Here is a 14,935-nt window from a genome sequence, read left to right as displayed (position 1 = left end):
CTTTAAATAAAACAGGGTGCCCACTCACACCTGATTGTCATCCCATTGATTGTAAACACCTGACTCTAATTTCACCTTCAAATTAACTGCTAATCCTAGAGGTTCACATACTTTTGCCACTCACAGATATGTAATATTGGATCATTTTCCTCAATAAATAAATGACCAAGTACAATATTTTTGTCTCATTTGTTTAACTGGGTTCTCTTTATCTACTTTTAGGACTTGTGTGGAAATCTGATGTTTTAGGTCATATTTATTCAGGAATATAGAAAATTCTCAAGGGTTCCCAAACTTTCAAGCATCACTGTATGTTTGGTCTACACTTTTATATGGAGCCGAAACATGGACAATAAATAACCAAATACAAAAAAGACTTGATGCCTTTGAGATGTGGGCTTACAGACAGATGAATAAGATTTCTTGGATTGAAAAAGTAACAAATGAGGATGTGCTGAAGATGGTAGGTGCTAAGCGAATGCTTCTGAAAGTAATTAAAGAGAGAAAACTCAAGTACTTTGGTCATATAGTTAGACATGACAGCCTCCATCATACTCTACTGGAAGGCCAGATAAACAGCAGGTGAGGTCAAGGCCAGTCCAGAATATCATGGGTTATGAACATCATGGAAGGGACTGGCATGACTTCGACAGAGGCAGTACGAAAAGCACAAAACCTGAAAGAATGGTGTTTCATCACATCCCACCCTCGACCAGAGGAAGGAACGTGAAGAAGAAGAAGAAGAAGCAGAAAACATTTCCCACTATTTTTCAAAAGAAAACAGACATACCAGCATTTACCATATGCCATTCTAAGGGTTTTACTACTTAATGACGAGTCTGTGTTTGTCATGTGAAATGCCTTTACAATGATAAATCAGTAGTGGAGGACACAAGATGATCACATATACTGTACATGAGGTCCTCTAAACATTTAAACTCAAAGTGTACTTTGGCTCAGCTTAAAGGGGCTTGATGTTAAAATACCTCCCAAGTATCTCATCTCATCTCATTATCTGTAGCTGCTTTATCCTGTTCTACAGGGTCGCAGGCGAGCTGGATCCTATCCCAGCTGACTACGGGTGAAAGGCGGGGTTCACCCTGGACAAGTCGCCAGGTCATCACAGGGCTGACACACAGACACAGACAACCATTCACACTCACATTCACACCTACGCTCAATTTAGAGTCACCAGTTAACCTAACCTGCATGTCTTTGGACTGTGGGGGAAACCGGAGCACCCGGAGGAAACCCACGCGGACACGGGGAGAACATGCAAACTCCACACAGAAAGGCCCTCGCCGGCCACGGGGCTCGAACCCGGACCTTCTTGCTGTGAGGCGACAGTGCTAACCACTACACCACCGTGCCGCCCCCTCCCAAGTATATAAATCATAAATTCATGCTAACTTGGTGGAGATGTGAATCAGTTAAAGTATCATGATCTGCATGTTCATGCGACTTTGTCTCAACTAGTTAAGAAGCCTACTGGGGTGGAAACATTATTGATTTGTTTATTACCAACACCCCCTATTTGTGGGACAAGATCAAGGTTCTCAAGAGTTCAATTAGAACTGACCATGACATGGTAATCGTTATTCCAAGGTCTTTGGCTAAGGCCAGGTTCAGTAGCACACAGTTTAGAGATGTTAGGGAACATAAGATTCATATGGGTATTCTACTCAGAGATTACGATTGGCAGGAGGTAACTTCCATGGAGGATTGTGACCTGAAGTGTAACACCTTCTCGAACACTCTCTTAAATATGTTTAATAAGAGCTTCTCTTTCATTTCAGTTAACACCTCTTTGCATGATACACCTTTTATTTCTCCCCTCGTGAAGCATTTGCTGAAGCATAGAAAGAAACTTTTGAAATCTAATAGACCCCTCCCTGTTGGTCTGCAAGATAGGATCAGTGGTCTCATAAGAGAGAACCAGCTGCAGGCTGTCCGACTGGAATCTGCCAACCATGACAGGGGTTCACGGGCGTGGGGGGCCACTGTAAACTCCATTACTGGAAGAAACTCTCAGTCACAACTGATCAGTACCGTTATTAACCCTGATGTCATTAGTGAGTTCTTTTGTGACATCAACACTGATCCTGACTACGTTCCTCCAGTCGCTGTCAACATTCCACCTGGTACTAGAATTCCTGAACTATTTGTTTATGCTGTCACAGAATTTCTTCCCAAGATAAAGAGGACTGCTTGTGGACCGGACGAACTACTTTATTGGCTCTTTAAAGACTATGCTTATGATCTTGCTTCTGTCATTGCTGATGTTTTTAATTGCTCACTGAGGCAGCACAAGGTGCCTTCCTTGTGGAAGCATGCTGATATCAGGCCCTTACCAAAGGAGTCCGCACTGACTATTTGTAGCCAGCTTAGGCCTATTTTTATTACTGCTATTATTATGCATCTTTGTGAGCGATTAGTTTATAAGCAGGAAATAGCTAGTCTATGTAATAATTATATTGACATCAATCAATTTGCTTATCGCCAGGACCATAATTCCAGCATGGCTTTAATTAAGCGTCAACACTTCTGGCTGAAGTGGCTGGATGGTGATGTAGATTTCATTAGAGTCTTTTTCTTTTGACTTTAGCAAAGCCTTCGACTCTGTGTCACATAGTATCCTTTGCGCGAAATTAGTTCAAGTTGATATTAATCCATATATCATTAACTGGCTTATTAGCTTTTTGAATAACAGGACACAAAGGGTAGTAGTTGATGGCATTCAAATGAGGTATTTATCCATTAATATAGGTGTTCCACAGGGAACTGTCCTCGAGCCATTCTATTTTCCATTATGATGAATGATATTAAGGCCATCAACCCTAGGAATCTGTTAGTTAAATATGCAGATGATATAACTCTTAGTGTGCCCATTTCTACCAGCAAAAGCTCTGTTAATGATTCTGAATTAGAAATGTATTCTTTCATAAGGTGAGCCAATGAAAACAAAATGAAGATCAATCTCAAGAAAACATGGGAACTCCTACTTAAGGGGAAGAGTACTAAGTCGTCCCCCCCCCCCCCCCCCCCCGACCCACTGACCATCATTAAATGTAAAGATAAATTTAAACTGTTGGGAGTAACGTTTGAGGGGAATCCTACAAATTGGGACACTCATTTTGAAAAACTCAGCAAAGCTAGTAGTTGTCTATATATCCTTAGAGTCTGTAAATTTTATAAATTTCCTATTAGCAGCTTATATTTACTTTTTCAAAGTTTAATATTATCCATTTTTACATATGCTATAGAGGTCTGGGGCAGTGCCTTCTATAGTAAGTATTTAAGTAGAATAGATACATTCTCCAAGAAATACCTCATTACAGATATTTTGAACAACAGAGATCAGAAGTTGTGGAATAGGATTACAACCACTGATACTGCCCTTAGTGAATTCTTACCGCCAAAAAGGACTAGACAGCTCAGGGACAGCGCGCACCAGCGCATACTTCCTGGAGTACGAACTGACCGATTTAAACCAGTTTTTATAAATAGGTGTCTTTTTTAAATAGATATAATAGTTCATCTTTTATACATTATTTTATTAGTTAGTAGTTTATAATTATATTTATATTTTTTTTTAGATGTTATAATTTTTTTCCTTATTTTTTTGTAAATTAGGCACGTTTGTTGCCTTTTATTTATTTTGTATTTAAATAAAGACTTAAATAAATAAATAAATAAATAAATAAAACAATGATTTCACCATGCTCTCAAAAAAAATTTATAGCAAGCTTAAAGAGTTTGTGTGTGTGTGTGTGTCTGGGGGTGTGTGTATGTGTCTGTGTATGTATGTGAAGGTGTGTGTGTGTGTGTGTGTAGGGGTGTAACAATGGATCAAAAAGATAATTGTGGCTACAGAGACAGAGATCTTCACACCTTTTGGTGCCTCCAGAGACAGAAAGTCTATGGGAATCCCAACACAGTCTGAAGGTTAAAACCACAAACTAGAGACAAAATTCTCACACTGTCACACCACCGGATTCAGTGTGGAGTGAGTGTTTGTCGTACAGGCTAGACTGAGTTGCAAGTGGCATAACTGAGAATAAAGTTCTTCATGACATCGTCTTTTCTTGGTCAAAAGATTGTTTCACATGTTTTTCTGAGACTGGCCTCAATCCCATAGTAGTTGGTGTGAGTCTTTGGTAAGAAGAGGGGGCTTTCAGGATTGAAAACTCCATTGCCTTTAAATATTAGGCCATTGTCTGTTGAAAGTTCATCTTTGTATGTCCAAAAGGCCTGCAGGAAGCAATGAACAACTTGTTTGTTACTGGGCTTGTGGCAATGTGGCTATGCAGCAGTTGAAGTAGGAGGTCTTGGGCTGCATAGGTTTTGATGGATTCCATAGTCTTTGTTGAAATGCTGATGGTGCTTGTGTTGCCTTACTTGCTTCGGGTCTTCTAACATCAGGTCCATGGCATAGACAATGGCTAGTATTTGCATTTGCATATATGTTGTGTTCATTTGGAGTGCTCTAGACAGAAAGTCAGCCACATGTAAGTCTTTGGCAGTGTACGTGTAACTGATATTGCAGTCATCTGAGCATCATCTCTCTATCCTCTTGCTTCTAGATGTTTATGGTCACTGTGCCAGTGATGTACTGTCTGCCATGTAAATATTTGTCACGTTTTCCACATGCAAAAACAATGTCAAGGCATTCTTTTTCTATTTGTGAATACTTTTTCTCCATTGGGGTCAGTGTCCTGGAGGTGCACACACGTTATCAGGTAACAACTCAACCTGATGACTTCCTGGTTGCCCGCTACTGTCAAATGTCTTTATTTTATCGGTTAAAAGTACATATCAGATGTTACAAATTAAAATAGATAACAAAAGATAATACACAATAATTACAATATTGACAATGATGAAAATACTACAAATTCTAAAAGAAAATTATCTAGTTAAATTATATTTAAGTATTATCCTATTCAAAAAACTATCTTTCAAACATTCAGTGTTTTATCTTAGGTCTTATACAGGTTCTATTTCTAAGGCGCTCAGATGATTCTTTATAAGTCATGAGGAAGCTACGTAAAGGATGGTCTCTATTTTTAATTTTATTAAAAAGATGGCAGTCCCATGTCTCCAAAAGCTCCAAGATGTTAAAACTAGTTGATGTATAACGTCTCTTATAGCATCTTTTTAAAAAGCATTGTACAACAGTAAGATCTGAACCACTGGCAGTGTAAAGTGGAAGGCCATACGATATTTCCAGGAGAACTATCACATGAACGAGACGATCTACTTCATCTTGCATGTACCCTTCTTTGTGCAGACTTCTAATTACAAATAGGCATTTATTAGCTTCATACAGCTTTTCCTTAACATAAACATTAAATTTACAGTTATTCTGAAAAGTTACTCCTAAAATAGACACAATACTATACTGCCTGATATTATGCAAAATAGAAAAGTCAGTAGCATGACGTTAGTGCTGTACATGAGGCAGTGACTAAGAGGAAGAACCCCCTACTGCATGCTGTCTTTTAACAAGTGCATTGGATTTATTAAAAAGAGGTAAAGTTAATAATGTCAGACACTGATGGTCATAACTGGTTTCAGAACATTTTATATCTCTACTGTTTTTACTTGTTGCCTGTTATAATTTGTGAAACCCAAGTTAGTGGATTTAAACTTTGAAGTGAATTATAAATCATTATGATGAAAGCGTTAATAAACCAATCTTCTCCCTGTGTCTTTTTGTTTCAGAGCTGTGTGAAGGACACCGTCTCTCCAGTGTTATTCCGACTCACCTTCCACCAGTCTGATCACCAACCAAAAAACTCCAACTCCATACTGAACATCGACAGCAGGAACATGACTCAGGTGGAGGTGAGTCACACCACTGTCCGACTCAGACATGACTGGCTGAATTAGGGTCAATCTGTGAGCTAATTGGCTGAGTTAATTAATTAATTTTTCAGGTTAAAGTGGCAGTGTGTGAGACAAACTGTAATATATTTCCATAGCAGTGGTATACTTTGCATTTAAAATAAAATTTTGTAATGAAATGTAATCATTTATGTGGATTTATAATGGAAACATGTGTGTTTTTCAGGTTCCTTTTCAGATTAACTGCAAAAACACGAGCTGTGTATCAGACCTGTGGCTGCAATTTACGTTCCTGTAAGAAGTAAAGTCTTCAACTTTCTACAGAATATAATATCTGTGTTGGAACTAAAGCATGTGCCATTTTAAGACCCGGTCCAAATGCTGTCACACACAGAATCTGCTGTAGTCATTTTGTGGTGGTTATGTGTTTGTATCGTGTTATTCCCAGAGTGTGCAGAAGTTTGTACACTCTCCATGATGCACTGCCAGCTTATGTCAAGTATATCAGTGAGAAACAGCTGTGAATATACATCAACTTTTCAACTGCAGCATTGAGAGAAGTGTTTTAGGAAAGTGTGTATACAAAGTTGATGTTTTTGTGATACAGGTTCATACAGAATGAAATTATGCTCTGTGTGTGTGTGTGTGTGTGTGTGTGTGTGTGTGTGTGTGTGTGTGTGTGTGTGTGTGTAGGAACAACACATTGGTGGTGGTGGACCAGGCATCTTTTATTATCCAGGTATCTCTGGAGAATAAAGGAGATGACTCGTTCAACACCAGTGTGGTGCTGCTTTACCCTCCTGGATTATCACTCTCAAAGTTTGAGACCATTCAGGTCCAGCTCTCTTTCACCCACACTTTATTTTCCACTCTATTAATCAAACTCAGAAAAACATCTTACACTGATTGTGACTCTGACTCTGATTGGTCCAGGCGAACAGAAGGACTCTGAGCAGTTGTGGAGATCGTGATGATGGAGCGCTGAATAAAACCACCTGCAGTATCAATTTGCCAGTTTATCGCAGAAAAACACATGTAAGAGCCGCATACACACGAACACACTAACGGACTAACACAGCAGAACACAACACTCTAACTGTGACTGTTGAACATATAGAGCTCTGTGTGTGTGTGTGTGTGTGTGTGTGTGTGTGTGTGTGTGTGTGTGTGTGTGTGTGTGTGTGTGTGACCCTGGAGTCCACAGAACCAGACACAGTACTACAACATTATAATGTGTGTGTGTGTTGTAGGCCAAGTTTGAGGGTGTGTTCCGGATCTCTCGCTTTTACAACTGGAATGAGTCCATGGAGATGACAATTGTGGCCACCAGGTAAACACACACACACACACACACACACACACACAGAGAGAACTCAGTATAAAATTGTTGATTGTGTGTTTGCAGTGATAACAATGGAAATACAAGTAATGCCAAAGTGATGAAGACTCTGCCTGTTCAGTTCAGTGTAGACGTAGCCATCAGTCCGTGAGTAATCAATCTCTCTCTCTCTCTCTTCATGTAAACCTTGTTCTAGAGTTAGTGTGATTGAACAGTCTCTCTCTCTCTCTCTCTCTCTCTCTCTCTCTCTCTCTCTCTCAGCGTTCTTGAAAATTCTACAACATATCTGAATTTCTCTCTGGAAGATAAAGGCCCAAAACCGGTCATTGCTGTGTATAAAGTGAGTTAACACACACACACACACACACACACACACACACACACACACACACACACACAGTGAGGGGAATGTGCTGGGCTAAAGTGTGACTGTGAGGGGGTGCTGTCCCACGATCGCAGTGGGAAATAAAATGATTATGGCATATTAATATGCTTTTTTACATCCTTCTGTTAGCAGGTTACCAAATATGCACTCATTCATGAATACACCTCTAATGAATATTCGAATATTAAAATTAAGCAGAAGACACGCCCCTCAATTTTACTAATTTTACTAATATATCACATTCTGGTAGCGCACACAGACTCCACTACACACTGTCTCCATCAGCACAGAGGAGAAGTTTAAACCTAGCCACAGAGAATACTCCAGTATCTCCATCCTCACGGGTTCGGAATCCTGAAGTCATGTTTGACATCCAGCTCTCATTTCTGTCTCATTAACATCATAACCAAAATGTCCTCTTTTCATGCTGTGAAATTCAGACCACTTTTCTCATCCTGAAAAATTTGTTCATGCTTTTGTCACTTCCACGTTAGATTTATGTCACATATTACTATTTGAACTTACAGTAAATGTTATTAATAGACTCCGGTATGTCCAAAACTGTGCTGCAGGCTGTAGTCACATGTCGCTTTCCACAACATCACAGAACTCTGATTCGACACACTTCACACTGGTGTCCTGTGTACGCTGACTGATTATAAAATCCTCATACTCCTAGTCAGAGCTATCCACTGCTGAGCACCCCATAATATCTGTGTGTGTGTGTGTGTGTGTGTGTGTGTGTGTGTGTGTGTGTGTGTGTGTGTAGGTGAGTAATCTGGGACTAAAAGGTCTGCCTGTAACAGTCAGCTTCTGGATGCCGTCTCAGACTGGTATAAACTTTCATGATCTGAACAATCACGCCATATCACAGGTATATTATTTATTTTAATGATAATAAATAAGAATGATGTTGTTTCTGACTGGAATAAGTTCCTGTTAATGCTGTCACAGTGTAGAATATAATGAAATATCTAAATAAAATGGATTGTGATGATAGCATGTGATTGAAGGTGTGTGAATATAAAAGTCCAGTGTGACAGTAAGAACTAAAACAGGTCCAAAAATATTTCTACATTTCCACATACCACACTGACCAGCAAGACACCATCAAATTGGGTCTCTCTGTTGAGCGCCACCTGCTCTCGATGCTCATGCAAGACAAAACATAAATAGGAGCAACGTTCATCCCACACAATCATGAAATTACCCACTCGTTCTCCAAGGCTCCACCCTTCATTCGCATGCAGCGCTCCACACACCCCGTTAGTGCAGTTAGAATATTGTTGATTATTGCCTTTATGAAAATACCTTTATTGTGTCTGATCATTATCTACAGACAACACTAACAGACTTTATTTTCTTACAGAATGTTACAACCTGTAACATCAAACCATCCAAACAACATGCTGTAAGTTTTTTTTTTTCTTAAAAAAAGTCATGGTTTATTTATAAATGTTTTATTTATAATTGCTCTTTGTGGCACTAAACTCCTGAATGCTATTACTGTGTTTCTGTATGAAAGGACTCTCACTGACACACATGCATGCACGCATTCTTTTACATTCGGAATGAGTTGTTTCCGATCGACAATTCCGAATGTATCATTTACATGAAAGCAGTCAGATAGATGTACATTTTTGTAGGTCTCAGTTGCACCATCAAAATAGAATTTTTGACCCATATAGCTGGCTTAATCTGATCCATGGGGTGTATTTTAGCCAATCTTAACTATTATTTCATTACAGGCATTTAGCAGATGCTCTTATCCAAAGTAATGTATACCCACAGCGGGATGTATCGGGAGTAGTTGGGGGTTAGGTGCCTTGCTCAAGGGCACTTCAGCCATTCTTACTGGTCCAGAGAATCAAACCACTGACCTTTTGGTCCCAAAGCTGCTTCTCTAACCTTTGGGAAGCCATGGCCATGGCTTCCCATTACCTAGACCACTTATCTGTCAGGGTCATGCAGTAAGCTGGAGCCAATCCCAGCTGACTTTGGGTGAGAGGTGGGGTTCACCCTGGGCAGGTCACCACTCTGTCACAGGGCTACACAGAGGCATGTTATACGCACAGGTGTGTCTTCACATGTAGACTCATTTGTGTTGGTAAACGACATTATAGTGATTAAACTTTTGTTCCAACACATAAGGACTCGGACTTACCCAAATTTTCAACTGGCTTATTCCAGTGCTTATCAAGGAATGACCCTCTGCTTCCGGCATGTGACTTTTCCAACACGTGATTGGAGCAAAGGGTCAAAGGTCGTCAAAGGAACTCAGGCAAGACAACAACATCATGATACTCCCTGTGGACAAAGGACGACTAACTGTTGTGCTAAATAAAACAGATTACAAACAAAATTGTGAAGATCTTCTCAGTGATGATTCCACTTACCACAAGTTGGGAAAAAGGGACCCTACACAGAAGTGCAAGAAAGAACTTGTCTCGACTCTACAACGCATCGAAAAAGAAGGATGGATTAATAGGATTACATACAGACAACTGTACCCTACCACTGAAACACCACCCAAGTTCTACAGCCTACCTAAGGTTCACAAGCCAAATGTATCTCTGAGACTGATCATAAGTAGTATTGATTCCATCACCTATCATTGTGCCAAGTTTTTAGCTGAAATTTTGTCCCCCTTTGTATGGAAGTCCAAACACCATATTAAGAACTCCCAACATTTTGTGAACCTTATCAAGAACAACAGAGTGGAAGAGGATGAAATTCTGCATTCTTTTGATGTGACTGTGTTATTTACATCGGTCCCCATCAATAAGGCACTTGAGGTCATCTTACGTAGACTACAAGAAGACAACACACTTCCACAATGCTCCACTTCAACCCCCTCACAGATTATGGATCTACTTGAAGTCTGCCTCCATTATAGCTATTTTGTGTTTGATGGAATCTTCTACCAACAGATTCATGGCACTGCTATGGGCTCCCCTGTTTCACCCGTAGTATGTAATTTGTATATGGAACATTTGGAACATCTGACAATTAGCACTGCCCCCACCCACCCTTATGGTGGTATAGGTTTGTGGATGACACCCACACCAAACTCAAGAAGGCACATGCTCAAGAGTTCATGGAACATCTGAGCTCTATTGATCCTGACATCAAATTCACTTATGAGCAACAAGACAATTCTCTAGCATTTCTAGACACAAATACAGTCATACAGGCAGATGGCTCGTTGCAGGTGAAAATCTACAGGAAACCAACATACATGGACCAGTACTTTAACTTCAATTCTAACCATCCCCTGGAACACAAACTACGAGTAGTCCAGATACTCTTCTATAGGGCTAACACCATCATTACAGACCCAGAGGACATACAGGAAGAAAAAGAATACATCAGTCAGGCGCTCAAGAAGTGCAGGTATCCCCAGTGGGCGATTGACAAGGCTACTCGACACAAACCCCATCAACCTAGGGAACAACACCAACAAAAAGACCCAGGACAGAACAGCAGAGGCCTTATCTTCCCGTACATCAGAGGACAATCCGAAGCGCTCCAGAGTATCTTCAGATCCCACGGGATAAAAACTTGCATAAAACCCACCTCCACCCTGAGAAGTTTTCTTGCTGCCCCCAAGGATAGAACTCCCAAGGAGGAAAAGTGCGTGACTGTATACCGGATTCCTTGCCAGGGAACAACTTTCAAAGGTCAGCGCAGAGAAAGTTACATAGGAGAAACAGAATGCTCATTGAAAACCAGGTTGTCAGAACACAAATGACCCAGCTCGACAGCATCAGCGATATCACAACACATCCATCTAGAATCACCGGGACATACAGTCACGCTTGACACAGTGGAAATACTAGACAGGGAACCGGATTTCTTCACTAAAGGAGTAAAAGAAGCCATCTACATCAGGGCCCTTCAACACAGGTGTGTCTGTCTAACTCGTGCCCAATCAATTGAAATTGCCATAGGTGAACTCCAGTGAAGTTCCCGAGATATCTCAAGAGAATCAAATCAAACAGGATGCACCTGAGCTCAATTTTGAGTGTCTTCACCTGAGGATCTGAATACTTTTCTAAAGATCTCATTATCTGTAGCCGCTTTATCCTGTTCTACAGGGTCGCAGGCAAGCTGGATCCTATCCCAGCTGACTACAGGCGAAAGGCGGGGTACACCCTGGACAAGTCGCCAGGTCATCACAGGGCTGACACATAGACACAGACAACCATTCACACTCACATTCACACCTACGCTCAATTTAGAGTCACCAGTTATCCTAACCTGCATGTCTTTGGACTGTGGGGGAAACCGGAGCACCCGGAGGAAACCCACGCGGACACGGGGAGAACATGCAAACTCCACACAGAAAGGCCCTCGCCGGCCACGGGGCTCGAACCCGGACCTTCTTGCTGTGAGGTGACAGTGCTAACCACTACACCACCGTGCCGCCCTTTTCTAAAGATATATTTTAAAATAAATAAATTAATAAAATATTCTGAAATCATGTTTTGTCATTATGGATTATAGTGTGTACACAGATGGTCACAAAGTCAGTGTAATTCATTTAAAATTAAATCTATAACAATAAAGTTTCCAAACCTGAAGGAGTCTGACTGCATAAATCACTAAAATTCCCTGTCTTTCATCTGAGGAGGTTTGAGTGTGACGTGAGAAGACATGAGATCACATGACCTCACCTGGGAATTTCATAATTCAACAGTGCTAATTAAACATCACGACCCAAGAACAGGAGTTCTAGCTTACTGTGATCCCTAGAAACATTCTGTAATATGTTATGTTTGGTTGCTATTGCATTCCTGACACGGTGTTATTACGGGATGTCCTGCAGGACTGTCCATTAGAGCAGTGTGTGAACTTCATGTGTCAGTCTTTCCTACTGGATCCTGGGTCTGATGCGCAGTTTGAGCTGAGAGCGTTCATGACGTTCCCTAATAAACAACAATACACAGGGGTAATAACACACACACACACACACACACACACACACACAGAACTCAGTATAAAGTGTGTTTGCAGTGATACTGAACTGAACTCTGTCTGTCTCACTTTGTCCTGTCCCTCTGCAGAGATGGTCTTTCAGTGAGTTTAAGAAGGAGGACGATTTTTCTGTCTTTGCTCAGGTGGACTTTGATAAAAAACGTTATCGTCAGCTATCCAGTGAGGGAGAGGTGAGAACAGAAACACACACACAGTGATTGCACTTATCTTTACATTTATCAGTGTCTTTTTTGTGTGTAATTTTAACTTCCAGCTATTTTATTTTACAGAAAGATACAAGCAGATTTCACCAAGCAAAGGTATGTTTTGTTTCCTGTCTCAGATTACAGTGTTTACAGTTTACTGGACCTGGGAAAAGAGTGACAAATAGACAGAAAAACAGATAACTGTTGGTCATGTGTCAGTGCTGTAAGTGGTCAGTGGTGTGGGTGGTCAGTGGTGTGGGTGGTCAGTGGTGTGGGTTGTCAGTGCTGTAAGTGGTCAGTGGTGTGGGTTGTCAGTGCTGTAAGTGGTCAGTGGTGTGGGTTGTCAGTGGTGTGGGTTGTCAGTGGTGTGGGTGGTCAGTGGTGTGGGTTGTCAGTGGTGTGGGTGGTCAGTGGTGTGGGTTGTCAGTGGTGTGGGTGGTCAGTGCTGTAAGTGGTCAGTGGTGTGGGTTGTCAGTGGTGTGGGTGGTCAGTGGTGTGGGTTGTCAGTGCTGTAAGTGGTCAGTGGTGTGGGTTGTCAGTGGTGTGGGTGGTCAGTGCTGTAAGTGGTCAGTGGTGTGGGTTGTCAGTGGTGTGGGTGGTCAGTGGTGTGGGTTGTCAGTGCTGTAAGTGGTCAGTGGTGTGGGTTGTCAGTGGTGTTAGGTATCAGTGGTGTCAGTTGTCGATGCTTTCAGTGGTCAGTGGTGTCGGTTGTCAGTGGTGTCGTTTGTCAGTGCTGTAAGTGGTCAGTAGTGTCCGATGTTACTGGTTTTAGGTGTCAGCGCTGTAAATGGTCAGTGCTGTAAGTGGTCAGTAGTGTTTGATGTTACTGGTTTTAGGTGTCAGAGCAGTAAATGGTCATTGGTGTTGGTTGTCATTGGTGATGGTGGCCAGTTGTGTCAGTTTTAGTGGTATAAGTGGTCAGTGGTGTTGGTTGCATCAGTGGTGGTATGTGTTGGTTGTGTCAGTGGTGTCAGTTTTCAGTGCTGCTGGTTGTCAGTGGCATCAGTTGTCGGTGGTGTCAGTTTTCAGTGGTGTCGGTTGCCTGTGGTGTTGGTTGTGTCAGTGGTGTTGGTTATCAGTGGTGTTGGTTATGTCAGTGGTGTCAGTTGCTGGTGGTGTTGGTTGCGTCAGTGGTGTCGGTTGTCAGTGATGTCAGTTGTCAGTGGCGTTAGTCGTGTCAGTGATGTTGGTAGTCTTAGTGAATCTTGAAAAAAACGATGAGGTGATGAGCCAGAGAGAAATTCTAAAGCCAAAAAGAAGCACAGGAGAGTTTACTGATGCTGTTAGAAGTACCACAAACCTTATTACAGCATCGATATGATTGTGCTTTTCAGGGCATTTCAAAATACCTGTGTGTGTGTGTGTGTGTGTGTGTGTGTGTGTGTGTGTGTGTGTGTGTGTGTGTGTGATGTATAGATTAGTGTGAAAGAAGAGCTGGTCATTCCTCCTGATATGATTATGATCATCGGAACAGGAGGAGGTGGCGGACTTCTCCTGCTCATAATCATCATCATACTGCTGTGGAAGGTAAGAACCAATCAGAGCTCAGCTGCAGTTATACTTGTCAGTTATAGTTAATATTCAGAACTCAGAACTTTAGCATAAAACCCATGCTTAAAAATACAATAGAGTAGATTCCAGCAGAACTAATGTCAGAAATCTGTAACTCTGATGAGGTAAGCCAGCAAGAGATGAGAACTGACCAGTACACACCAATACACATTACACACCAGTACACACCAATACACATTATACACCAGTACACACCAAAACATATTACACACCAGTACACACCAATACACATTACACACCAGTACACACCAATACACATTACACACCAGTACACACCAATACACATTATACACCAGTACACACCAATACATATTACACACCAGTACACACCAATACATATTACACACCAGTACACACCAATACACATTACACACCAGCACTGACCGGTACACACCAATACACTACAGTACACACCAATACACATTACACACCAGTACAAACTAATACACATTACACACCAGCACTGACCAGTACACACCAATACACATTACACACCAGCACTGACCGGTACACACCAATACACTACAGTACACACCAATACACATTACACACCAGCACTGACCGGTACACACCAATACACTACAGTACACACCAATACACATTACACAA

At 41.3% G+C, this 14,935-nt stretch overlaps 1 protein-coding gene across 1 annotated transcript in view; it reads left to right on the top strand.

Annotated features, from left to right (window-relative positions):
* Window positions 1-14,935, top strand: part of zmp:0000001082 (integrin alpha-D) — a 136,109-nt gene that overhangs the window by 101,737 nt on the left and 19,437 nt on the right. The window contains exons 18-30 of the mRNA XM_060899365.1: window positions 5,725-5,847; window positions 6,074-6,141; window positions 6,541-6,682; window positions 6,781-6,882; window positions 7,098-7,177; window positions 7,253-7,333; window positions 7,448-7,526; window positions 8,341-8,445; window positions 8,941-8,982; window positions 12,400-12,522; window positions 12,638-12,739; window positions 12,839-12,868; window positions 14,171-14,281. Coding sequence (XP_060755348.1) covers window positions 5,725-5,847; window positions 6,074-6,141; window positions 6,541-6,682; window positions 6,781-6,882; window positions 7,098-7,177; window positions 7,253-7,333; window positions 7,448-7,526; window positions 8,341-8,445; window positions 8,941-8,982; window positions 12,400-12,522; window positions 12,638-12,739; window positions 12,839-12,868; window positions 14,171-14,281 — 1,188 coding nt within the window. The remainder of the gene's footprint in view (window positions 1-5,724; window positions 5,848-6,073; window positions 6,142-6,540; window positions 6,683-6,780; window positions 6,883-7,097; window positions 7,178-7,252; window positions 7,334-7,447; window positions 7,527-8,340; window positions 8,446-8,940; window positions 8,983-12,399; window positions 12,523-12,637; window positions 12,740-12,838; window positions 12,869-14,170; window positions 14,282-14,935) is intronic.

The sequence above is a fragment of the Neoarius graeffei genome, chromosome 18 (assembly GCF_027579695.1).
Source record: "Neoarius graeffei isolate fNeoGra1 chromosome 18, fNeoGra1.pri, whole genome shotgun sequence".
Classification (NCBI taxonomy): domain Eukaryota; kingdom Metazoa; phylum Chordata; class Actinopteri; order Siluriformes; family Ariidae; genus Neoarius; species Neoarius graeffei.
Note: the sequence above shows the minus strand (reverse complement) of the source record. Positions and strands in the feature narration are given on the sequence as shown.